The sequence below is a fragment of the Paramisgurnus dabryanus genome, chromosome 6 (assembly GCF_030506205.2).
Source record: "Paramisgurnus dabryanus chromosome 6, PD_genome_1.1, whole genome shotgun sequence".
NCBI lineage: Eukaryota > Metazoa > Chordata > Actinopteri > Cypriniformes > Cobitidae > Paramisgurnus > Paramisgurnus dabryanus.
In genome coordinates, this window is record NC_133342.1 from 8,070,849 (window position 1) to 8,097,221 (window position 26,373).

Consider the following 26,373-nt stretch of genomic DNA (forward strand, 5'->3'; position numbering starts at 1 on the left):
AAATCGCTCTCGCGGTACTTTGACGTCATCCGGCTGAAGGTTCTTACGGCGCCGCTTGAAGTCAAACAAGATTAATAGTTTCACTCGTCATCATTCGAAGAGCAAGCCAAGCCTGAAAGCCGTTATCTGCCTGGATTCGTGTGTTGTGAAAAAGGTAAGGTTTATTCAAAGTAATGTATTTTAGGCTTATAGGTATTGTTTTGGTGGTTGTGTTTTGTTAATGCTAGCTTAGTCATTTGTGATAAATAGATTTGGGAATTGTCGTGCTCGTTTCGGATGATTATTAAACACTGTTAAACAAGACTAAGTTACACTTTAAAACTTTTAAATAAACATCATTGCTCAACCATTTCGATTAGCCATGCGTTTTCTGTAAACGCAACATAATTCACCTATTTTATCTATGCACTGTAACGTTAATCCAAATAGAATCTGTAGCTAACTTCAATCTGTTGTGAGGAACAGATTCAAATTTAGGCAGCGACCGTTAACGAAACCGCTTAAATTCAAACATAATTTTGACATAGAAAAATTGGCGCCTAAAATAACCCTTTACCTCTGATCTCTATAGACCTTTTGCAAGTAGATGTCACAGTTATGTCACTGCAAGCTGTGGTGGCAGAAAAACAGGGAAATGAATTACACAGGAGTGAAATAAGCAAGATAACTCGCTAGAAAATGTCTTTATGTGCTGTTGGGTGTCAGAATAGGACGCCAAAAAAAGATGGCCTTCATTTTTATAGAATACCATCGTTGAAGACACCATTTAAAGATAAACGTAGGCTTTTATGGTTGCAAGCCCTTAAAAGGACAGACGAAATCATACGAAATTATATTAATAATTAGAATAGAAAATAATTAGAGAAGGTGTCCAGTGTTCTGTCGAAGTCTGTCCCCTCTTCTTATAGCGTTTTCATCACGTTACATTTATGATTTATTTAGAAAGATTTGAATGGGTTATACTGAAAAGCAATATGTAGCCTATTGTATAATACCATTTATTAAATATTTCATAATTTTTCAGTTTTCTATTATTTCTTTTAACCATACATCTTATAGCCTATTTCTTCCTTCTTTTGACACCTACTGTTTGTTCTGAAATTATTATGCTTTCATTAATAAATATATAAATCTAGCGCGCCCACTATACATTTGAATTTGTATATAAACATAACAGTTTTAGAATAGTTTTAGAACAAACACGTAGGCTATAAATATAAGGAAGAAATAATAGAAAACAGGAAAATTATGACATATTTAATAAATGGTATTATATAAAATACATGATAGTATTGCTTTTATATGTACTTTATCGATTCATACAATAAAATAATTGATTTACCAATTAAAAACACAATACATATGCATAACATTCATGCACATATATCAGTAGCCAAGCCATTTAAACTTTTAATTTATCTAAAAAAATAAACATAACGTGATGAAAACGCTATAAGAAACAATGCACTAAGGGAAACAGACTTCGACAGAACACCAGATCCATAAAAATGACAGTTTAATGCTAAAACACTTCACCGCTATTGCAGAGCTGTGTCTTCTGCCACCAGTTGGGCTCCACCCACAAAAAACATCATCTCTGTTTGCAAACACGCAAGTGGTCTATATAGATCACTACAACACATTGCATAACCAAAAAAGTAAATTCTGCTCTTTAGCTCAATAATATAATGACACGGAGGACTGCAATGGCAAACCATCTTTATTTTGATTTTGACATTTTTCCAATAATACATTATCATGATTACACTATCTGCCTGTTATGTTTCGCTCTATAAAACTACATAGGCTATATTTAGAAATGTTTATGGGTAGGTTAGATGTAAAAGTGGGATTAGGTTGGCAAAATGCCTTATTATTGCAATATTGTCACAACAATTGTCTTTTTGAACCACTCAGTTTTTGTCTATTTTGTTTTATATATTCTTTTTATATTTTCTATAAAATGTTTATGTTTGGGGCAGGGTTACATAATCTAAAATATTAAATATTATACATTTATATGGTTGTAAACATTTAAATATTGTCAATACATCCATAATGTACGTTTCAGCGTTGTGCATTTTGTACCTGTTAATGTTACTTATTAATGATGAGACCAGGCTGGGGAAATTATGTTGACTTTGGTCTTCTTCTTGTGACACTTTTCTAGGAGTGTTATAGTTCTGCCTATTATTATTATGATCAACTTAATATGATTCACTTCACAAATGTTTACTCATGCTGCAATTTCTCTGTGTTCCTATTTCTTTACAGTGAAAGCATCATGGATGCAACATTGTGCTCGGTATGTTTTTTTTAATCAACATTTTTTTTGTTTTTCTTTTTAACTTTCATTTTGTTGCAATGTCAGATAGAAAGTACACATCGATTTGGCAAAGGGCAAAAAGATTAGAACGAAAATATGCAAACTGCGCTCAAACAGTAGCATCAGAGTTTTTGCCAACAAATGTCTCTCCTCATTGCTCTTCACTGCTGCCCCAACAAGTTACACAAGAACAGAGTTCTGTCAAACAGAATATTGCAGAGTTTTTGCCGACAAATGTCTCTCCTCATTGCTCTTCACTGCTGCCCCAACAAGTTACACAAGAAGAGAGTTCTGTCAAACAGAATATTGCAGATGAGGGAGATGTGGATGATTTCCTGTCCCAGAGCAGCTATAGAGAAACTAACCTACCACTTAGACATTGCATTGCACAGTGGACTAATGAATTTCATGTAAAACACAATGCAGTAGATTCTTTGTTAAAAATTTTGATAGAAAATGGACACCCAGACCTGCCAAGGACAGCAAAAACACTACTTGCCACTAGTGAAAGTGTTGAGTTTGAGATTAAATCAGGAATGCAGTATATCTACCTTGACTGCAAAGACCAGCTCCTGAATCATTTGAAAATGTATCCTTTACAGGATATTTCTGAATTAGATTTCATCGACTTTTCGCTCAATATTGATGGCTTGCCACTTTTTAAAAGTAGCAAGAAGACACTGTGGCCAGTGTTGTGCAAACTAAATTTATCTCCTCCCTCAGTATTTCCGTTGGCTTTGTGTTTTGGGTTGTCAAAGCCCAAAAATCTTGATTTTCTTGATGATGTGGTTCGTGACCTTTGCAGCATTATAGAAAATGGACTAGAGACAGACAATGGTTTGATTAGGATGAGGCTGCGTTGTGTTACATGTGATGCCCCAGCCAAGGCTCTTGTTAAGTCCGTAAAACTGTGTTCAGGATATTATGGTTGTGACAAATGCACACAAAAGGGAGTGTGGGATGGCCATCGGGTGATATATCCTGAAATAAACAATCTTACATTGAGAACTGATCAAACATTTCGAGACCAGTCTCAGGAGGAGCACCACCTCTCTTCAGTTCCGTCACCATTTTGCCTGCTCCCAATTAACATGATTGATCAGTTCCCTGCAGATTATATGCACCAGTGTTGCCTTGGGGTTATGCGCAAAATGTTACTCATGTGGCTGAGGGGACCACTGGGAATCAGACTGTCATCTGGCCATGTTAAGCAGGTCAGTTTACAGCTTCTGAAGCTTAAAGCATGCATTCCCAATGTGTTTGCAAGGAAGCCAAGAGGGTTGGAAGAGATTGATAGATGGAAGGCCACAGAGTTGAGACAGTTTGCCCTCTATACAGGAAAAATTGTGCTTAAAGGCATAATTGCAGAACAGCTCTATGAGCACTTCCTGGTTTTTAGTGTGGCATTATCCATCCTTGTCTGCCCAAGATTGTCAAAACATTACAATCACAATGCAGAGGAGTTGTTGATGTACTTCATTGCACAGGGAAGACATTTGTATGGGGATGAGTTTCTTGTCTACAATGTCCACAGTTTGGTACACCTGGCATCGGATGCAAACCTTTATGGAAGTCTAGATGAGTGCAGTGCTTTCTCTTTTGAGAATTACTTGCATCAGCTAAAGAGATTGGTTCGTTCTGGGCGAAATCCTCTTTCACAGATTGTGAGGCGGCTTAGGGAAGCAGACAAACTGAGCAAGATACTTCGTGAACCAAACAAGACTGTAGAAATAAAAAAACCCAACAATGTCTTCACTCTTAGTGATCTAGAGTGCTGTGAAGTTGTTGCAGTGTCTGGTGAGACAGAGCATGGGGAAAAGATGTTGCTCTGTCGTATCTATGATCGACTTGAGCCATTCTTCATGCAGCCCTGTGACTCAAGGTTGATTGGAGTCTACACAGCCAGAGACAGTCACACTCGTATGAAAACATTATCTGAGAGGCAATTGGGCAGGCAGGCATTTATGACTGAGGCAGACAGTGGTTTGAGGATTGTGCTAACCTTGCTCCATTCATTCTGAGGAGTTCACAGACTTAAAGGATTAACTCACTTTAGAAAAAAAATTGTCCTGATATTTTACTTACCCAAGATAAATTTATGTATGGCTTTTCTTCAGTTATAAAACAAATAATATTTTTAAGGAAACATTCCAGAATTTTTCTCCATAAAGGCCTAGTGGATTTTACTGCGGTCAAACTAGTTGAAGGTCCAAATCACAGCTTCAAAGTGCTCTACATGATTTCAGCTGAGGAATAAGAGTCTCATCCAGTGTTATTTTTAACAAAAAAAAAAACAAATCAGAATTTTTATACATTTTAAACACTCTGCGATGCACCACACATTACGTTGGAAAGGTCACGCATGACGAAGACGTAAATACAACCCAGTGTTTACAAACCAAACACGTTTTTACCTTCTTTTTTTTTTTTTTTTAAAAAGGCGATGCCAGATGATTTTAAGTTGGAGGAGAAGATGAGATGTTGTTTTTAACCCTACCTTTTTGACCTGGAGTACACAGACAAACTTCACGTCACCCGTGACCTCGAGCAAGACGAGCATTTGTGGTAAAAAAAAGAAAAAGAAATTACAAAATGCCAGATCGTTACACTAGATGAGACCCTTTTTCTTCAGCTGCGATGGTGTAATGTAACCTTCAACCCGCTGGTTGCAATTCCATTACATATAGAAAAATCCTGTAATGTGTTCCTCAAAATCCTTTATTTCTTTTCCAATAAAGACATGTTGGTGAGTAAATTGTCAGGAAATTTTAATTCTGAAGTGAAGTAATCATTTATTAGGCACAGGCAGTAACATAGTTGTTCATGTATTATGTAACAAAAAAAATTGAGCAATACTTTTCTAATTAATATTGCCCACAGATGACACATTTGGCTGTATGTCTTACAATTGCCAGTTGCATTTTTTTTGTGTTGTAAACCACCCCAGATTTTATTTTAATATATTTCCATTGAGTGGAAATATAACACATTTAGTTCATCCAACATCAAAACAATACATCCAAGTGGAACACACTTGTAAGTGTATATAATAAAAAATGTATACATTTATATATAAAATAATAATATGAATATACATTTGCTCAGGGGAAAGATCACAATGTGACAACATTTTCATTGTTTCCCAAAGAACACGGTCAACCAGTTTGCTGTTGTAAAATTTGTCAAATCCAACACAGTGGATGCTGTGCCAACGAACTGGCTAGAGACAACTGAAAAGGTAGGCTATTTCCTAATAATAGATAAGTTCATGTAATAAATAACATTGTAAGCTTGTACTTTCTTCAACTAAGAGATTCAAAGCTAGGGAAATTTTTTAACTGGCACAAATGAACTATCAATTGCTGTTGTCAGTCATTCTGGGAAATGGTAAGTATAACTAAACATTCTGCAAATAATGCTGGTAGATGGTCAGTTAGCCTCGTTTGCAGCAACATTATACTGAAGAATAATCCTGCCGCACCTGCTGATTGCTAGGGTTGGGTTTGCTATCGTTTGAATTTGAATGATTCCATTTCCGATTCCTTGTTTCAATTCCGGTTCCAAACGATTCCGATTCTTTTAAGAGGCAGGGTCAAAAAAGTTTAGGTTATTTTAAATGAGCTAGCGTTTTCAATCAGTCCTGCCAGGCACGTGCACACATAGACATCAAAGGGGGCTTGAGCACCTGCCCTTTTTATTCCTGGAGAGAAAGTGCCCTTTTTTTCTGGGGTGCTTTTAAAAAAAAAAAATAATATGATCTTTATTCATATAACAACTGATGTCTGTCTGTTTCTTGTGTTTTTTACTTGTTGCTTATTTAATTTAACATGAATTTATTCAGAAATCATTTAAATGAGATTTAAACTCTTATATAAAGAAAAATAGCGCTATTTGTGGCACACAAACGGTTAACAGATGAGTCCCGCCTCCAAAATTCACATCGCTAATATGATTGGCTTTACCTTTCCTTAGTCCCGCCTCTCTAACTTACTACGCTTTATGATTGGTTTGTCTACACTCGTGCTGCATCATTCGCGCTTCAAGCGCCAAAGCTCAGCCCGAACGAGACGCGATCATGTGCATGATTATGCAGGCAGCTACCGGTAAGTGTGTGAGGAAGAAAGCATTCTTATATTAACAGTTTTATGCACAAAATATGGGACACGTTGTTACACATAACGATTCAGGGACATTGTTTTCCATGGCAATCCCATATTAACCTGAAGAGTTGCAAACTTGTAACAGTGTAGTGTATGTAGTTTAAACAGACTGCTCATAAAATAATAAAGCACAAACAATAATACAATTGCTAACTACAGTAGTAAGCTTTTTTGTTTGCGTTTTTTGTAATGGCTGTTAAATAAGTATAATGTGTTTTACTGGAGTGCTGGAGTAGATTGGGAAGAAATCTGATGGTTCAGTATTTTACTTGCCCAGTCTGAATTTTCACTGACATCACAAAAAAGTAAAATATAAAATACAAATAAGATAGGCCTAATCTATATTTGTTGTTTCTGACATGTGTAACCCTAATAAATATGAAACCTAAGATTAAAGGTGCCATAGGATGTGTTGTCATTATATGTTAAATTGTTATTTGATAATTTATTAAGTGCAAAAATTATCCAGAAATGTTTTTACATGTCCATTTACAACCCTAGAATTTGTCATTTGAATGAAATGGTCTATTTTTGCCCTATTTGAAAGGGTCATGAATAATAATGTTGAGCTCTGCTCTGAGGCTCATGCCAGAAGCTCACATTAGTAAACAGACCTTATATTTTGAGCCCTTATCAGACAAAAATACATTTTGAGTAACAACTAATCAGCTAAACGCTAGCATATGATATAGCATTTATTGGCATGTAGCGCTAACTCAGCAGTCACAACTTTGTTTTTAGCATTCTAACAAATTTGTAATTAATGTGTAATTTAATGTTTTCAAAACATGCACATTGTGTAATGGCTTCCTTTCCTGCTCTATAAACCTAGACTACTAAGGAGACCATGGTGTCTGTGTGAACAACTGATTATTTTGTAGACATCTTTTGAAAAGTAAACAATTGCGTGAGTTTGAGGAAGATAAAATTAATTAACTTTTTAATATTTTTTTAAAAAGGAAGTCAGAATTGCATTAATATATATACTTTTTTTATACATAATTATGAGAAGTGCCCTTTATTTCACTTGAGCCCCTGCCCCTCAAAATGTCTGTGCACGTCCCTGAGTCCTGCAGGGACCCCCGACAGGCCATATGTTTGTTTTACCCCTGATATGGCACACCTGATTCAATTAGTCAGCTACAAATTAAGCCTTTAAACCTTTGATTATTTGAATCAGGTGTGCAATTTCAGGGTTTAAGCAAAAATATGGCCTGTCAGGGAGTCCCTGCAGGACTGGTTGAAAACTGCAACCAGCTGTCTTTCTGAAGGAAATGTACTCGAACACAAGTCTAGACTAAGTCGAGTCATCAAGGTTGAGTCTGTGTTATTTTTCAAGACTGCCTACATTTCTCCACTCTGGCACCTTTTAAGAGCTGATATAATTATAAAAGATGGTCTACATTAAACAAAAATTACACCACTGTGTTAACAAATAGGCCTAAAACTTTTGATTTCAATAAAGTAGATTTTTAGTAGCCTACATTTTGAAATTAACAATAACGCTGTAGAAATGAAGTTTCTTAATATTAAATGTTTATTAATAGTAAATGTTAACTAATGTAGTTAACTAGAGTTTAATAAGTAGAACATTATTGTAAAGTGTTACCGATTTGTTATATTGTCAATTGTTATACACCGATTCAGACACCTTGTGGGTTCAGTGCATTAAAGTGAATCAGTTTAAAAGAGTCAATAGTTCCCGAATTGGATGTGTCTATGTGTGTAGCCTACGGCATGCACTTTGTGATTATCTCAAGAGTGCAGTTAAGGTTATCTCACAAGATTTGTCAACACAGAAAACATTTCATCACTGGGTAGGTTTTTTCTTTTATTGAGGTGGTTATGACAACTGAATGTGCGGAATTGTTGTTGATTCATATGCACAAAGGAGAGAGAGGGCGCTCTGACATGTTTGAGGACGGTGAGAGTGAGTGCGTGCGGGCGGGGCTTTCTTTCGACTCGTCCTCTCTTCTATTTTGTCAGAAACGTCATCAAACGTTATTTTATGCACAAGATCAATTTTATATATCCGCGAGTCTAAATCAAGTCACAAATCTAGAGAATAGAGTGTCGAGTGTTGCATTTTGCCGAGATTTCGGTCTGTTTAGAAAAGAATCAAAACTAGGAATCAAAATTAAACTTTTCAACAATTCCGGGAAAATTGCAAAGCTAGTCCCCGTTCCAATCGATACTCGGTACCCAAGCCTACTGATTGCTCAAAACTGTGATTTAAGTTGGCATTTGACATTTTGATTTTGTATTTGACTTGACACTTGTGCAAATCCCCATTTGGACTCTGGTAAAATGGAATTGGTCACACCTCTGATTGTTTATTATCAATTCATTCAAAGAACTTTATTTATCCGTTAGGAACTTCATTTGTGTTAAGCATCAATGCATGAACAGTTCCACAAACACTGCACAATATACCACTCATATACACACACATACACACACACACACACACACACACACACACACATGTTGGTGTATGTGGTTTACGGGGACATCTCCATAGACGCAATGCATTTTATACTGTCCAAACTGTTATATTCTATTCCCCTTACCTACCCCAGTCCCTAACCCCAATGTCACAAAAACCTGTTGCCAGTCTTTAATCTATGAAAAACTACCATTTAGTATGTTTTTTTAGCTTTTCCGTTTATGGGGACACTGTCTGTGTCCCTGTAAACCACCTTTATAGCATAATAAACATGTCATTATACACTATTCATGTCCTCGTAAACCACATAGACCAACCCGCACACACACACACACACACACACACACACACACACACACACACACACACACACACACACACACACACACATTATTACATGTAAAAACATATTAAGTAATAACCAAAGCTTGCAAATTACAATAAATACACAATAAACGAGTAGTAGGCATGGAACATTAAAAAGGGATTGCATTAAAAAAAAATTATAATAAAAATAAAGTAATCAGAAAATCCACAGCTACGGGCATACATATGTGACTAAATTCATCTGCTATTCATATTTCTAATTGATGTAGGCACAAAACTTGCCATGGCTCTCTTAGTCCTTAATATTAATGATCTATATCTCTGACCTGAAGGTAGACGACTATAGTGGCTGTACAATGTGTGAGTGGTGTCTGAGGCTATTTGTGTTCCTTTTATTAAGATATGCATTTTTATGTTATATTTTTTGTAGACTGTGTTTTGCTACTGGCCGCAGAAGAACGTGACTGCCAAAATCAAAAGGAGAGAGATACCTGACAAAACACGTTGGGCCAAATGCAAAGTCACAGTTTTAACATACACAGGTATTGTATTGTTTTATCTTGAGAACTAAGCCCACAGATATCTACTAATAAAAGACATTTCAAATTATTACATTATTGTCACACACACATACTGTATGAGTTAAAGAGATAATTTACAGCTATGGAAAAAAAATAAGAGATTGTGAACTCAAAAGTGGTCTCTTTATTTTGTCCAAAGCTTATATACTGTAAATACACACACATACGGAAAATCTCTGCTCTGATCTCGACTGATATTTTGTAGACAGCTACAGCAAGGCTAGAGACAAGGTCAACCAAGCAACAGTGACCTCAAATTTGGAAAGTGACCTGGAAGAAGAAGCAGGCAGGAAGATTGTCACACCTGCTCGGTACCTCGACTCAGGTAAAAGACAGTTTGGTGGCTGTTTGTTTTTTGTAATTTTATTACTTTCCATTTCTCCATACATACATACATACATACATACATATATATTTTAGGGATGTAACGATTCACTCGCAACCGATTGAAAATCAATAACAATTGGTGACGATTCAAGCAAGCAAAAAACGCTCAACTTCCATGCAAATTCACTGAAAACACTTGGTTTGCTCCGCTCACGCTGCACAGTGTGCACCATACAGTTTAATAGTGTGCATATTTGACAGTGTGCATGCACCGTCAAAGTAGAAATGGCAACAGCATATATTGGGCTTTTTAAAGGGTTTGGTTTCTGCCGAACATAAAAAAATTCCACCGAACCCGCACTTGCACTACGCATTTTTGCACTACGAAGGTGTTTAGTTTACTTAGTGTAACGCATTGTGTCAAAAAGAAAAATAGGATAGCTCACACTTCCTCACAGCTAAAGTTATTGCAGACACCAGACAGAATCAAGGACACTTTATTCCCTATTAAAACTTGTATAACTGTATGTCAAACGTTATACCATCCAAAATGTTACTTAATAAACAAAATAAGATTAAAATGAGCATCAAATGTGCATACATGGATTGTTTGAGATGCACGACACATACAACAGACTGCAGAGAGTTTAACAGCTTGCACACAGCTCTTAAAGGGGCCACACCTTATTTTAGTAGGATTCAGTATTCTGATTCAGCAGAATCTTAACCAATGGATTTGGTATTTGGTCGAACCCCAAAAATCTAGATTTGGTGCATCCCTACATAATATGTTGACATTGACTCATTCAAATCCGATGTGTTGGCATTTTGACTTTCCATAGACTAGTAATAATCAGCACCGTGAGAAGCAACAGTCACATTTTCATGCAAAAGGCATTAATACGTTGAGTGCCAGAGCCATTGAGATAACAAGGTGTATCATTGTTTTCATGGCAACCAAGTGTTTTATTTATTTTACTATCTCTTTTGGCACTTTTCCAGTACACAGTACTCGGCTCGACACGGCGCGGTTTGGCTCGCTTTTTGCTCCGTTTTCCATTGCAGAAAGTACCTCCACAATTATAGTACCTGGTTGTCATAGAGACGCAACACACACCCGCTACCCACACACACAGAACAATGGAGGAAATTGAGTATGCTGTTTTTGATCCTCGGGATGTGGCTGTTTCTCACAACAAGTAAACTATTTGAAAATGACAGGGTTATTCCATGGGTTATCCACTCCGTTACTCCGCCTGGCGCATGCAATGATGACGCAGTGAATAGTGACAATTCACTCTGACCAATCAGCAGTCTGCCTGGTTTTCACGTCACGTTTTAGTCTCGCCTCAGCTTGCTTAGAACCTCGCTGGAGGTGGTACGAAAAAGTACCTGGAAGCTGGTACAGGTACAACTTTTACGCAGTGGAAAACCAAACAAAGGCGAGTCGAGGCAAGCTGGTTCTGTGCAGTGGAAAATCACCATTTCTCTAATGTACGGATATGGATTTAAACAAAAATAAAAAAAATGAATAACTTCTTGATGGTTGTGGCATATTTTTCTAAATGTGTTCCATTTTTTCTAAGTGTAATTCTACAAATTATAACAAAATTAAAATCTTGCCTTTATTTCAATGTAAAATCCCTGTCAATGTGGTACTAATCTTACAGTCGTTTTACATAGTGTGTGAAGGTACCAGTGTCCATTTCTTGACCAGACAAACAGAAAGATTGATTTGAAAAATTTAAAGGGATTTTAATTTTTTTTTTGTGTTATAATTTGACAAAATATATTTCAAGATGAAATTAAAATGTGCAGAATTTTGTCTGAAAAATAATAAACACTTTCTCATTTATAATTTGTCTTAAATCTCTTTCGTTAAAAAAATAGTGAGAAAGTCGTATCGTGAAACCATTATTGTAAATCGTATTGCATTGTGAGTTGAGTGAATCGTTACATCCCTAAAAACAAACACCAACAAAAATATATATAATACATATACTATATATATATATATATATCCATTAGATACAGATATAGATGAGCCTTTTGCCAAGAGATTGAAGAAAAAGACTGCCACATCTGCCACAATTACTCCCCAGACTCCACAGATGCCAAACATGCCTTCCTGTAAGTAAATGTTGCCGAGTAACCACAACATATTTGATGTTTGTGTATAATCTTTGTGTCTTGTTTTCCTCAGAAATTGGCATACTAGTATACAATGTTCCCTCTAAGCTGCGCGCGCGTACGGCCGCGCAGCCCAGTCAAAGTTGCTGCGCAATAGATTTTTCAGACCGCACAAACGACTTTTTTTCCAGGGGTTAAACATCTGAGCATCAAAAGTGATGCAGGTTAGGTAATAAACATTTAAAATACTGACATGTGACAACCAAGCTGCATGTACGTTAGAATGTTTATTCAAAGTATGCTTAGATTAATGTTACTCTCGGGGAATCCCCAGCAGTTATAGATCGCTTGCAAGCTTCACGATGAATACGGCCATTGTATACACACAGGGTACATTACGGCATCTTTTCTATGTATGACGTTCTAAATATATAATTCATAATCCTACGTTTATAAAGAACAACGCATTATGGTTATTAGCTGTAACATCAATATGTCTATGAACTATCGTACATAAACACATAGGGCCCTATTTTAACGATCTGAAACGCAAGTGCGAAGCGCAACGCGCAAGTGAGTTTGTGGGCGGATCTTGGGCGCTGTTGCTATTTTCCCGGCATGAGAAATAACTCATGCGCCGGGCGCAAATCAATAAGGGGTTGGTCTGAAGTAGGTTCATTATTCATAGGTGTGGTTTGGGCGTAACGTCAAATAAACCAATCAGAACGCTATCCAACATTCCCTTTAAACGCAAGGGCGCAAGTTCCATGGCGGGTTGCTATTATTATAACGGATTTACCAGGCACACGCCAGGAGCGGTTCACAGCCGAGGAGACAGACGTTCTTGTAAATCCCAAGTTTGCCAGCATAAATCGGGCACGCCGTGTAACGGGAGGTGGATCTGCCTACACATGACCTGACGCCAGCAGAGGACATCGCTGCATCCACCCTCACCCCTGAAAGGGTTTGGGGGCTTTGAAATCGGACCCAAGAAACGCAAGCAAGGTCCAACCCCAAAGTACTCTTACAAATCAAGTTCATATACATTAAGGTTTCTTATGAAAACATTTTAACTATTATTTACATAAAATAAACGTAATACAGCCACACAACAAAGTTATGAAAATATTTTTCTCGTTATTTGCATGAGAATAAATAAAAACTATCACCACAATGCTCACCACTATGATTCCCCTTATCTCGTGTATTAATATTTTTAAGTGTAGCAATTTATGATTTGCAAAAATAACTGTTGCATCTGTGTAGATTAGATGCAAAGTGTATGCGCGTTGTGCACGCTATACATTATGGTCAAGCATGCGCCCTTAAAATAGCATAATGAACCACGCGCAACGCGCCACTGACTTTAGACTAGTTTTTTTTGGTTAGTAGCGCAATTGTTTTTTGAAACTGCAAAATAGCATAAGAGATGGTTTGCGCCGCAACACGCCTCCTTTTTGCGCTGAACCGCCCAGGGAACGCAAGTTCATTCCCTAGTTTGCTGACGTGCATCTGTGGAGGGAAAAACCCCGCTGTGCGCCGGCGCAAAATACGAATGATACATGCGTCACTGACAAAGTCAATTGCGCTGGGTGCAAGATAGAGCCCATAGCGTTCGTATCTCACTCCTACCCTGCCAGAAAATACAGAGATAGATCAAAGTTCAGAAACGTAATTTTCTAACTTCTTTGGACCGTCATCTTTTTCTACAATAACGTGTCACTCAACTGTTGTCATGGCAACGCTCCATGTGCGTTGTGTTAAATTTCCCACAGAACTAAGGGTGCGTGATAAGCAACGCTCATTTTGATTTAAAGAATATACACTCAGGAGTGCTGAAAACAAAGCTGTTTTTGACCAGTTACAATTACTGTTTTCTTACAATAGCCTACTAATTAGAAATTTTTAAGAAAGTATATTACAAACTTTTCATTTAGACCCTAAAGAATCATATCAACTTGTACACAAATGGCATTATATGACCCCTTTAAGTTCAACTAAACTGACTGGGAAAACACCATCATTAAACTTTCCCAAAGTACAACCATTATAAAGAATATTGAATAAAAATCAACCACATATATCAATGACATATTGATGCATTTGCTGTCATCTCTTTGAATCCCCTATGGCTAACGCAGGCTCGTGGTCATTTTCGACAGGTCGTGTGGTTGCGAATTGCTCACATTATTGAAATGTGCGCTCAGAAAAAAAAAAAATTTGCTCAGTGCTGATAAAAATTAGAGGGAACATTGCTAGTATATACTTTCAGTGAACTTCATTGATTTACTAACTTGCTATTACCTTGTGTTTTTAGTCACCCCATCAATGGATTTCTTTTCAGCCAGACACAACGAGGACAGCCCCAGTAAGTTTTAACACTTTTTTTTGTTTTGTTTATACATTTTATAAACAAGTTTATAAATGCATAAACTAAGTTTTTCAGCTTCAAAGCACTGGGTTAAAAAAAGCATTAAGCCTTTACTTTTTTTAGGTCGTGTTATAGGTCTTCAGATTTATTCATAATGGTCTTTAAAAGTCTTAAATTAGACCTGATGAAACCCTGATGTAACCAGCTTTTCTTTTTTCCCCCAATTTTTGGCAGCTTTGCTAAAAAATGTGGCTGTGACCTCAACAAGGACTATGTTACAGAGCAGTGACAAAGGTATGCCTATCATCACTAGACAACTTGCTTTTGGTGACATCATAATTCTACACAATTTTAATGTATTATTTTGCACAAATGTAGGTCCTTCTATGACCAGCACTCCGAATACAACTTCAAACACTCAGAGTAAGTTGGATTCTTGATCATTGCCATCAAAACATTACACAAACTAGTTGCCAACGGTTCTAAGATTAATGATCTACCGAAATTGTATGCCCTTGACGTTAACAAGTCCTCTTATATGCTCCTGCTCCGAGTCCCAGGCCATAGTAGGCTATATATGGACTGTTGATATCCGGCCATCAAAGCCAAAGTCTTATTTGATCGGTGAGTAATGTAGATGAACTGCAGCGCTTAACAGGGCGCTTGTTTACTTGAAAAAACAGAAGAGATAGAGAGTCCCACTCTGGTAAAAGTAAACAAGACTTCACGATCTCCAAACTAACCGCTCTTTTGCTCTCTCTCCCTCGCACGTATTAATCAAAATAAATCGACACAATGGTAAAAGGTCAGAAGACTTAAGTTTCATGTGGAGTATTCAGATATGTTTTATGAATTACCACTGAGTTGAAATGTGATAAAATATGTTGTCTTCTCTGAACCGTTCTGCACATTCAGCTGACATAAACCACACTTTAAATAAATGAGAAAAAAAACTATCCAGTGATGAAATGTTTCCAGTGTTGACAAAAATCTTGTGGCATTCTCCAGGTCACATGACCTGGCCAGAGACGGTCAGTCTCCTTAAAACTTACATAGGAGGTATTTCAGGAGGGCAGTCCCACTCGGAGCATTGATGATGTCAAGCGCTCTAAATTGGCCTAAGGAATCATTTAAAATTACCAGGGTACCCGCGGAGTCTTAAAAGTCTTGAAAAAGCATTGGATTTCATTTTCCCATATTAAGGCCTTAAAAGGTATTGAATTTCACCTCAAAGCCTTGAATTTTTCATGGAGGTCTTAATTTCAAATGATCAATAGATTTATATGCTGTTAATTCAGACACAAAACTCTTGTGCACAAAAACTACGCGCGAGCGACAGATACGAGCAGAACACTATCCATGTTCGGAAAAGCATCTTAGCGAACACGCAGAACACTATTCGCGCGCGGGAAAGCATTCTCGCGTGTTCACAAAACACTATTCGCGCGCTGAAAAACGTCCTCTCGAGAGCACACCTCTGTTCAAAGCGCACAAATGCAGTCACGCGAGCAAAGTTAAAAGTTAAGTAAAAAAGGCTGGGATGAGAAAGTAAAGGCTGGGATGAGCGCTCGCTCGACTTTCTCTATGCGCTCGCAGCTGCACAACATGCCCTTGCTCGATTAAGTTGACTTTGGGACTGTGGGGGCGGGACAATGACGGGTGTCCTCGCACCTGTGATCGGTTGTTTGATTTAATCAATGACACACACAATCTTCTGTTCCACAATCCGTCTCTAGTAAATCTAGGTAGAGAAGACACGTTTTAATATGATCATTATGTCGGAGAAGTTCATTTATATGTTAAACAATAGTCTTGTGTGATCCATGCAATAATAAGCTGCAACAATAACGCAAATTTGAAAGCTATTATATATTTTATTTGTATAATATCAACTTGCAATATATACTATAGGCTACATATTTACATTGTCACACTAAGTTAGCATTAGAAAACTTTAGTATGGTCCTGTATAAAGATTAACAGAAAAGATTAACAGAAATATATATATATATGAGCTTGTGTCCAGTTTTTTGTTTGGTGCAGTGAACAGATCTCTTGTTGTTGTTGTGTTTGCCATAATATGGTTAATTTTGTTTGTCAGTATTGTTCTGGTTCACAGCATTACTGATGAGTGTTATTAGATGTTGTTATTATCTTAACTATATTAAACAGCAAAATAAATACCTTAAAGTTGGTGTTATTGTTTGGTTTGCAGATTATTTCATGGATCAAACAAGGCAATTGTTTTAACATAAATTACCTTCTCCGACATAATGGTCATATTAAAACGTGGTGGGCTGCACAAGATAAAGAGGAGGGCCACATTTGGCCCCTGGCCCTCCAGTTGCCCATCCCTGATTTAGGGATTTTCAAATTTACAATAATTATACATTTAAATTTATTAAATCTATTTGATTTTTGGTTTTGATTGTTGGGTAAAGATAAGGGTTAGGCCGTTTGGGCCTTGGATTCAGCCTTTCAGAGGCATGTTGTCATGAATGTTCAAACACTTGTAAATAGTAATTATTTGAGGTATATTACGTTATTTAAAATGATTTATTCTACCCGAATGGGTGCGATGTAGGTATTAAATTTCATTTGAAGTGGTATTAAAAAGGTCTTTAAAAGCCTTGAATTTAGGTTTGACAATCCTGGGGGTACCCTCAAATGCTTCAACTCTTTAGGTCACAAACTCCACAGTGTGCCTTTAAGTCCTTAAAAAGTCTTAAATTAGACATGATGAAACCTTGATGTAACCAGCTTTTATTTTTTTCTATTTTTGGCAGCTTTGCTCACAAATTTAGATGTGACCTCAACCAGGACTATGTTACAGAGCAGTGACCAAGGTATGCCTATCATCACAAGACAACTTGCTTTTGGTGACATCATAATTCTACACAATTTTAATGTCTTATTTTGCACAAATGTAGGTCCTTCTTTGACCAGCACTCCGAATACAACTTCAAACACTCAGAGTAAGTTGGATTCTTGATCATTGCCATTGCCATCAGAACAATACAAAAACTAGTTGCCATTGTCACCTACCAATGGTTCAGTATTCTGGGACTTGTCAAAGCCTGGTAAGGTTTAGAACAGATTTTTGTTTCCATTTAACGAAGAATCAACAATGATGAAGTAGGTAGTGTTGAACTACACAACCCATGTCATTTCTCATGGGTACATGTGAGATGTCAGCAAAATGCTTAATGGAATGTTATGTCAATCACTGGTAACCACTGGGCTCAGCTCTTGTTCTGTGTAATCAGTGCCTAAGTCTGTCAGGCATCGGCAATGGACAAGTGCATCGTCTATAGTCTCAAACCTAAAGTGGATGCTTATATGACAACAAATTTTAAAATTCGGTTCATCTCTTGCTTTATTGCTCAGTGTTATTTCTGGCTCAGCAGCATATTTATTATATTTAAAATTTGATGTATTTTGTGCTCCATAATCATGTTATAGTTGAGGTAATTTGTAGAGTAGGTAGGGCCCAAACATAAACTCAAGCCCAGGGGCCCCTAAGACCCTGCCTTGCACACACTCATACCTGAACCTATTTGTAAGTTCTTGTGGTCAAAATAACCATAGGACAATTGCTCAGATGTATTTTTGTATTTCAGATGATTCTTGTATACCAGCATATGTGAGGGCCATCTTTATTAAACTGGACAAGATCGAACTCTCTCTAGAGACCATTCAGTCCATTTTAACCAAAAACATGGGTTCTGATGACCCTGAAATTGAAGAGCTGACCAGGTCACTACAGACTCCAGCCCAACTTGAAGAAGCTTCTGACAAGCTAAAGGACACAGCTCACAGAAAGAAAGTGGTATGTGAAAATAGGACATTGCTGTATAATAGTTTTGGGCGATATGCTCCATTTTCATATTGGCCTATCATCAGCCTGTGAGATTGGCGATACACAATATTATCGTAAGGACGGCGGGGCTTACTTATTTGATCATTAACTTGCTAATCTACTTATTAATTTGCATGTTTAATAGCTTAATATTAGATATGAGAATCTTTTTTCTTTTTTGCTAGAAAAGGATTTTATTAATAGGCTCAATCAAGATATTTGCCTACTGACTGCGGCTTCTTGTTTTGCCTGGTATTTGTGTTTTATTTTTTTTCTTGTCACGCTAGGACATTGGGATTCTGAGGTTGAAGTGTGTGTGGGAAATTGTGTTAAAGTTTGCAATGTTTGTTTGACCGGAGTGCGGCCGCGTCCCGCACTTTCAACGCTAAATATCTGTATGTTGTAGTGTTGGGCGATATGCCCCATTTTGAGATCGTCCTATCGTCAGCCTGTGAGATCGGCGATACACGATAGTATCGGGGGGCGGGGCAGTAGTTTACTCATTTATTTATTTGTTCATTTATGACAAGACTTGATTGGTGGAAAAAAGAACAAGAGCAACACCGTCATGAATGCATCTTTCTTAAAACTAATGCCATTAATCTGAGTGCGTCATTAAAGCCCAGACGCTCTTTGCGTGCCAGAGAGGGAGAACAGGACACGCGCTGGTTTTAACCCTCTGCGCGCTAACAACCTCTCTAGTGCAAGGAAATGTCAGAGATAGGGCTGCTCAATTATGGGAAAAATCAGAATCCTGATTTTTAACACGATTACTTAATGACTGTAAAAACATGCACCTGCGCAGACACACGCAGCGCACATCAAAATAATTAAATGCATTTGTTTAGTGCTGTTGCAGAAGGTTACACGTGTCAAGCAGTGGTGCTCTCAGAGGTGCCTTTTTAAACACACTGGTCCAGCGGAACACAATCATATTTTAAACACGAGGGATGTATTGCTAAAACTCCTTGAAAAGCATATCATAAACAGGATTACTATCTGACTTCAAGTTCAGACAGAGCGCAGCTCTGTGCAGCGGGTTATATTTTAAACAAAAAGAATAGTTTGCCTCAGCTCGCATGAAACGCATTAAACCGCACAAATACATAAGGATTACTACTTCAGTTTATGTTTAGACTTCGGACAGATGCGAGAGCGCGTGCATGTGAGACAGAGGGAAGCGTAGCTGCTCATCCACGCGCTGGATTTAGGTGCTAGAACGAGTCCGAGACGCGCGCATTAAGTGCATCTGCGTGCAAGAAGGAACTCTCTCTCTACAAGCTCTCCGCGTAAAGTGAAGCACAAACCCTCATGCGAGGAAAAGCATGCAAAACTATGATGATGATGATAATAACAACCATTCGCCAACTATCGTCATGACTATCGCCATGAAAGCCTGCCATTGGCGATATGTCGGACGATCGTCGATACACGATACTATCGTCTATCGGCACAACACTAGTATGTTGCCCAAAGTGGTATAAACACCTGGTATATATCTCACAACATGTTGTTGAACCTGTGTCTTATGGACTTAAAAAAATTTTTTTTGTCTATATATGTACAGATTGATTGCTTATTTTGTTTATATAGCAGTTGCTTAATGAAAGTATAGCTAGCTGTAATTACCTCAGCAGCTGTATCAGATCCGCCCGTTACCTTAAGTTTTGTGTGATTTTTTTCTTGCTGTTTTAGTGTAAGGTAAATTGTTCAAAGTTATTGCGTTAACATGACCAAATGCATCGTCAGTTTATTCAGCATAATCGGGTTAAGAATGTGCATGTGAAGTTGAAGCAGAAATGGACCATGCGTGTCGGTGATGTTGCAAGTGTTAGGCTATGTGGTAATGTTCTTATGAATTTAGGCAAGGCAAATTGTAGTTACTAATATTTAATAATGTTATAATTTTATAATAGGAAATTTTATTATAATTTTATAAAAGGAAATTGTCCTATCAGATAACTATTTTTCTGCATTAATTCTCTTTACAGGTTGATTATCTGTCACTGCTGGGTGGTAAATCTCCTGGTGACTCTGTACGACGGATAATGCGAAAAATTGGAACAAATGCTCTTTGGGCCAATTACAGTTTGAAGGGTCGAAAGGGGAAAAGAAATTTTCAGGACCTGGCTATATATCCCATCATAATCCGTAAGTTGTTTTTATTTTTGAAGTTATTTTGTGACCCAAGACCTTTTCACTCTCATTTCTACTATATAATTGGAGAGGGATTAGTTCAGGCATGAAAATCCCTCAGCTTTCGGCGAAATTTGCCATTTTGAAGCCAGAATAGGTGACCCACGTGAATCGTGTAGATTCGATAAGAAACTTTTTTGAGGGGGTGGGGGGGTATTGCGCGCGCCCATCACAGTCATCCAAAATGTATCCCAGACATTAGGTTTGTTTGAGTTCATGCTGCGCTGCAAAAACAGACAGGCAGGTGACATCAAAGTACCACGAGAGTGAATCGAGAAGTCATAAGGACATTTGCTTTCAAACCGCTCTCGCGCTACTGTGATGTCATCTGCCTTTCTGTGTTCTTAGTCATGCACGCTTGTTGAAGATGTGTAGAGCAACTGCATTCTTGACGTAAAGTCAAGTGGAAGACACAAAACGCTGTAAAACTATCACTGTAGAAGTCTGAGGCAACATATAAATTAAAACAACATATATATATATATATATATATATGTATGTATGTATGTATGTATTAGAGCCCGACCGATTTATCGTTTTGCCGATTTTATCGGCCGATATGAGCCTGTCGCAGATATATCTGTATCGGCGTATAAGCCGCAGATATGAAGCCGATATGAACGTTCCTTACAGAAGACATTAAATGCTTTTGAAAGATATAAGTACTTGTTTGTCCAGCAGAGTGCGCCCTACTGGTTGCTAATGGTGACCCAGGTCACTCACTGTAGTGACACCAGCCAACCCCCCTTCACTTCAGTCAGTCTCTCAGTTTAGGTGGAGGCAGCCACGCGGTTTCTTCACAACATTTTACACCTGGTATTAAGACGCGCTTTGGTCGATTGGATTATAAGTGGGCGAGAAAGACACATTCCGGTTTACATTTGGTGTTTTTAACCCGTCTCTTTTGTCCACTTGCGAGTTGTTTAAAACGCAAGTGGGAGAAAGGACGCGCTTTAACTGACGCGCAGTCTGTGGGAGTACAGCTGCTTGTGCTGTTACTGAACATGCTCATTTCAAAGCAATTGATTAAATAAGCTCGCGCAACTTTACACCCTCGCTAAATAAAAGAGGCGGAGAGCAGACGCTTTAGTTTTATAAAAGTTTAAAGTCCCGGCAGAAGACTGTGGGTTTGTGTTATAAAAACGTTGTGCAGTACATTAAACATAAGCCTACATCATTATGTTTTACAGCAAGTCAAGCATTGTCGTCTTAACGGTAACTTTCTAATTAATTTGTGAAGTACATAACTTACTGTAAAGCTAATAAACAATGACTTTATAAGTTTCCATTTTCAAAATAAGCCAAATATAACATTATTCTCGTCAAAACTGACAATCATTTAAGTTATATGTATTTTGTTTTATTTGTGTTTTAAAGTTATTTACAATTAGTCAAGTTTACTGTTTTGTGCTGGTTAACCATATTAGAATCATTTTGGATAATAAAGTTTATTGTTAACTTGTAAAACACACCCGCCTATATTACATATCTTTGTCACGTCATTTTAAGTGTTTGATCACCACATTTGTGAGTGATCATTGCAAAAAAAGTATTTATATATACTATATTCTGTTAATGTATAGTGTATTATATATACAGTAGCCTGCTGTAGTATAATATACTGTAGTATATGTGTACTGTACTATAATATACACATAAAGAATATCGGACGATATATCGTTATCGGTCTTTTTTTACTCCCTAATATCTGTATCGGCATCGGCCCCAAAAAATGCATATCGGTCGGGCTCTAGTATGTATGTATGTATGTATGTATGTATGTATATGTATGTGACCTGAAAGATTTTTTATTGGAATGGATTGGAACGAATAATGGACATAGGCTACTCCTCGCTTGTAAGTTACTTAACTTAGTAAAACTGCAAAATAATGCATGAAATGCTGTTAATAAGAACATACTGTTATTAATACTGTTAATAAGAAAGTTTATCATTTACATTAACTATTTGAGCGACAAAGATGCTAAAGTGAGTTGTTTTCTGTGGGCGCATACGTGCACAAACTCCTAGGAGGAAAAAAACCCTTTAGAGAGATTCATATATATTAATATTTTATATGCTTGTAATTTCTTGATTTGTTCTTATTTTATTTTCCCACATCACTTTTTTGCTGATCTGAAAATTATTCAACCCATGACTCAAAAACCATAATGTAATTGATTTAACCAGTACTATATTGTAAAATTAAGTCAATTTAAATGTCAGGTAGGCCTTCAGGTCCACCCTATTCCAAGGTCAACTTTAAATTGTATGGCCTTGCGACTGATGGTCAGATTTTGGCTAAATAAAATTATTGCAGATGTAAAATAGTAAGGGAATGCTACTTGTTACAGCTTTCCACATTTATCAACCCATTTAATTAAACATGGTTTCAGATACTAGTCAAATGTTTACATTTTAAATTTACAATCTAAATTGTCCGTCAGAATCAAATAATTGAATTAATGGTCATAATGTATTTTTTGCATATGTTATGGTGTGCGTTTTGTTTCTACGCACGTGTGGGGGTGTGGTGGGGATGTTGGGTTCCTTCCTTCTTTTTTGTCCTTGGCCAATCATACGCCTGAAGAATAAACAAGTTAAGTTACAGCATGTCCCCTAATGAGGCCTTAATATTTATACTGGGGGAGTCCCCCCACCTCCCAGCCCCATCAGAGGCCACATCGGCCCTCGAGCACCCTTCTCACCTTTTTCACCCATGACCCGTTTTCATGCCTGTTAGTTTGTTTGTCTGTCTTACCATTCCTATACATAGTTCCCACAGGCTACGTCACGATCACGTGATCTCCCCTGAGACATAAAAGGGTTCATCTTGAAATGTTGAAACTACAAGGCTACAACTATTTTTTCAATTACTGCTTCAGCTACATTAATGTACTGTAATACTTTTCTGATTTTTTTTCCTTCTTTGCCTTTATATTTAGAGGCCTGCCAGAAGATCCACCCCACGACTCTTCAAAAAACGATTGAGAACTGTGTAGCGGATACATTACGATATGCTCCACACAGAATCACTCAGGTCAGTGTTAATTGTTTGTTTAAAAGACAAGGATGTAAAGTATTCGCTTTTCAGCAAATTATGCTTTTTTCACATACATTTGTGACTTGTGTTAATTTATTTTTTATAAGAATTATATAGAAATTCCACTATTGTGACAACACAAACTTGATTAGATCAAAGATGAAAATGTATTGGCTTTAAGAGGGTAGACATAACACAACTATCTGGCTAAGCAAGAAAGCCTGATCTCGCAAAAAAGTAACTGACCTACACTGCTTTACAGTTTACAGTATAGCTGACATGTAGCTGCTAGGGCTGTCACTTTTGTGAAAAAGTCTGTTTAGATTTTTGAGACATAAGTGTTTATTGAATCTAGGGCTGCAACAAACGATTATTTTGATGGTAATGTACATTTTCAAATAATGTTTTCTCATTTGACAAAACCAAAAGAAAATATGCCTTTGTAAAAAAAACAGAAACGTTTTTAGTAGTTTGGTTCATTTATCCATTTTTTCTGTTGTAAATATAAATAAGCTATTTGTGTATGCTGTTTATGAAAGATTATACTTGCAATTAGATATATAAATAATTACATTTAAAAATATGAAAATATGAATATAAATTAAAAATATATATTTTTTCTGTATGTAGTATTAATAACTTTATTTTGTTTTACTTTGTTTTTATTTGAACTTTTACTTAATTGTAATGCAATAATTTGTTTTTATTTACCTTTGTTTTTACATGCATTCAAAAGACAACAGCATCTACTTTTTTAAGAAATCAAAAATTATTCAGATTTTATTTTATATTAATTGTCTTTGCAGGTTGGAGGACCATCCATGGATAGTGAAGAACATGCAGCAGCAGCTCCAGAGGGGAGCGGCATGCTTGAATCTGCTGACTAGCCAAATCCTTTTTTTTTATCATGTTGAAGACCAGAAATGTTTAAAAATGTTCAGATTTAAGCAGTTCTATTAGATTTTTTATTTAGTTAATTTATCCTATGAACATGCAGCAGCAGCTCCAGAGGGGAGCGGCTTGCTTGAAGGGAGCGGCTTGCTTGAATCTGCTAACTGGACAAATCTTTTTTTTTTATCATGTTGAAGACCACCAATGTGTAAAAATGTCCGGATGTTAATTTATCCTATGTTTCATGTGTAATTTTGTTTTCTGTTAAAGCTTATAATGTTACTACACAACATGTCTGTTATTAAAGAAGTTTGACTCTAAATACAACTGTCTGGGAACATATATCAAACTGGAAAAAGAAACTTTACAAAAATGTAAGGGCATAATGTTCCAACAATGTTATCACTAAAAACGTATGTTTTAAATGTGTTTTAAAAGTACATGATTATATCTTTTAGGAGAACATTTTGGAAACGTTTTAAGACTTATGGTAGACCATGTTTGAAAAATATTGTTAGAGGATAATGTTCTAAAAATGTTGTGTGTAAACATTTAAGGAATATCACCACAAAACATGTGTAATGTTTTTATAGAATGTTATCCTAACTTTCAAAAATACATTCTAAGAACAAAAATTAAATGTACAACAGAGAACTTTGTAAGAACGTTAGGAAATAATGTTCTAAAAATATTATTATTAAACATTATAATGTTGTTTAAAAGTGTTATCTCAACTTTTATAATAACATTTTGGGAACAAAAATAAAAACACCCCCTGAAAACTTTCTAAGAACGTTAGACAATAATGTTATAAGAACGTTATCGCTAAACATTTTAAAAATGTTTGGAAAGAATGTTCAACAAACTTTTAAAAGAACATTCTAGGAACAAAAATAAAACTAGCCGCTGAAAACATTCTTATAAAGTTAGACAATAATGTTGTAAGAACGTTATCGCTAAACATTTTAAAACTGTTTGTAAAGAATGTTCTACAAACTTTTAAAATAACATTCTGGGAACTAAAATAAAACTAGCCGCTGAAAACTTTCTTAGAACGTTACACAGTAATGTTATAAGAACGTTATTGCTAAACATTTTAAAAATGTTTATAAAGAATGTTCTACAAACTTTTAAAATAACATTCTGGGAACTAAAATAAAACTAGCCGCTGATAACTTTCTAAGAACGTTAGACAATAATGTTATAAGAACGTTATCTCTAAACATTTTTAAAATGTTTGTAAAGAATGTTCTAAAAACTTTTAAAAGAACATTCTGGCAACAAAAATAAAACTAGCCGCTGAAAACTTTCTTAGAACGTTAAACAGTAATGTTATAAGAACGTTATTGCTAAACGTTTTAAAAATGTTTATAAAGAATGTTCTACAAACTTTTAAAATAACATTCTGGGAACTAAAATAAAACTAGCCGCTGATAACTTTCTAAAAATGTTAGACAATACTGTTATAAGAACGTTATCTCTAAACATTTTTAAAATGTTTGTTAAGAATGTTCTAAAAACTTTTAAAAGAACATTCTGGCAACAAAAATAAAACTAGCCGCTGAAAACTTTCTTAGAACGTTAGACAGTAATGTTATAAGAACGTTATTGCTAAACATTTTAAAAATGTTTGTAAAGAATGTTCTACAAACTTTTAAAAGAACATTCTGGGAACTAAAATAAAACTAATCGCTAAAAACATTTATAGAACAATGCA

The 26,373-nt window shown here is 36.4% G+C and overlaps 1 protein-coding gene across 2 annotated transcripts; it reads left to right on the top strand.

Moving 5' to 3' along the window:
- The first annotated feature begins 2,281 nt into the window (after positions 1 to 2,281).
- LOC135744225 (uncharacterized) lies at positions 2,282 to 24,867 on the top strand. Of its 2 annotated transcripts, XM_065262219.2 has the most exons (14): positions 2,282 to 2,305; positions 5,475 to 5,564; positions 9,690 to 9,801; positions 10,046 to 10,165; positions 12,196 to 12,297; positions 14,615 to 14,665; positions 14,903 to 14,962; positions 15,047 to 15,091; positions 17,455 to 17,514; positions 17,599 to 17,643; positions 18,289 to 18,497; positions 20,519 to 20,678; positions 23,668 to 23,762; positions 24,572 to 24,867. In XM_065262219.2, exons 1-14 carry the CDS (start codon positions 2,285 to 2,287, stop codon positions 24,650 to 24,652), a joined length of 1,251 nt encoding a protein of 416 aa, XP_065118291.1. In that variant the 5' UTR covers positions 2,282 to 2,284; the 3' UTR covers positions 24,653 to 24,867. The 2 variants fall into 2 exon arrangements, with proteins under 2 accessions (XP_065118291.1, XP_073671169.1); XM_073815068.1 differs by lacking the exon at positions 2,282 to 2,305 and having other exon boundaries at positions 4,637 to 5,564; positions 10,050 to 10,165.
- The last annotated feature ends 1,506 nt before the right edge of the window (positions 24,868 to 26,373 follow it).

Excerpts from the sequence above, each read along its gene's own strand:
- LOC135744225 (XM_065262219.2), top strand. The coding sequence starts at position 2,285 with ATGGATGCAACATTGTGCTCG. Across the intron at positions 9,802-10,045 it reads CACAGTTTTAACATACACAG|ACAGCTACAGCAAGGCTAGA; the intron begins GTATTGTATTGT and ends GATATTTTGTAG. Across the intron at positions 20,679-23,667 it reads TATATATCCCATCATAATCC|AGGCCTGCCAGAAGATCCAC; the intron begins GTAAGTTGTTTT and ends CTTTATATTTAG.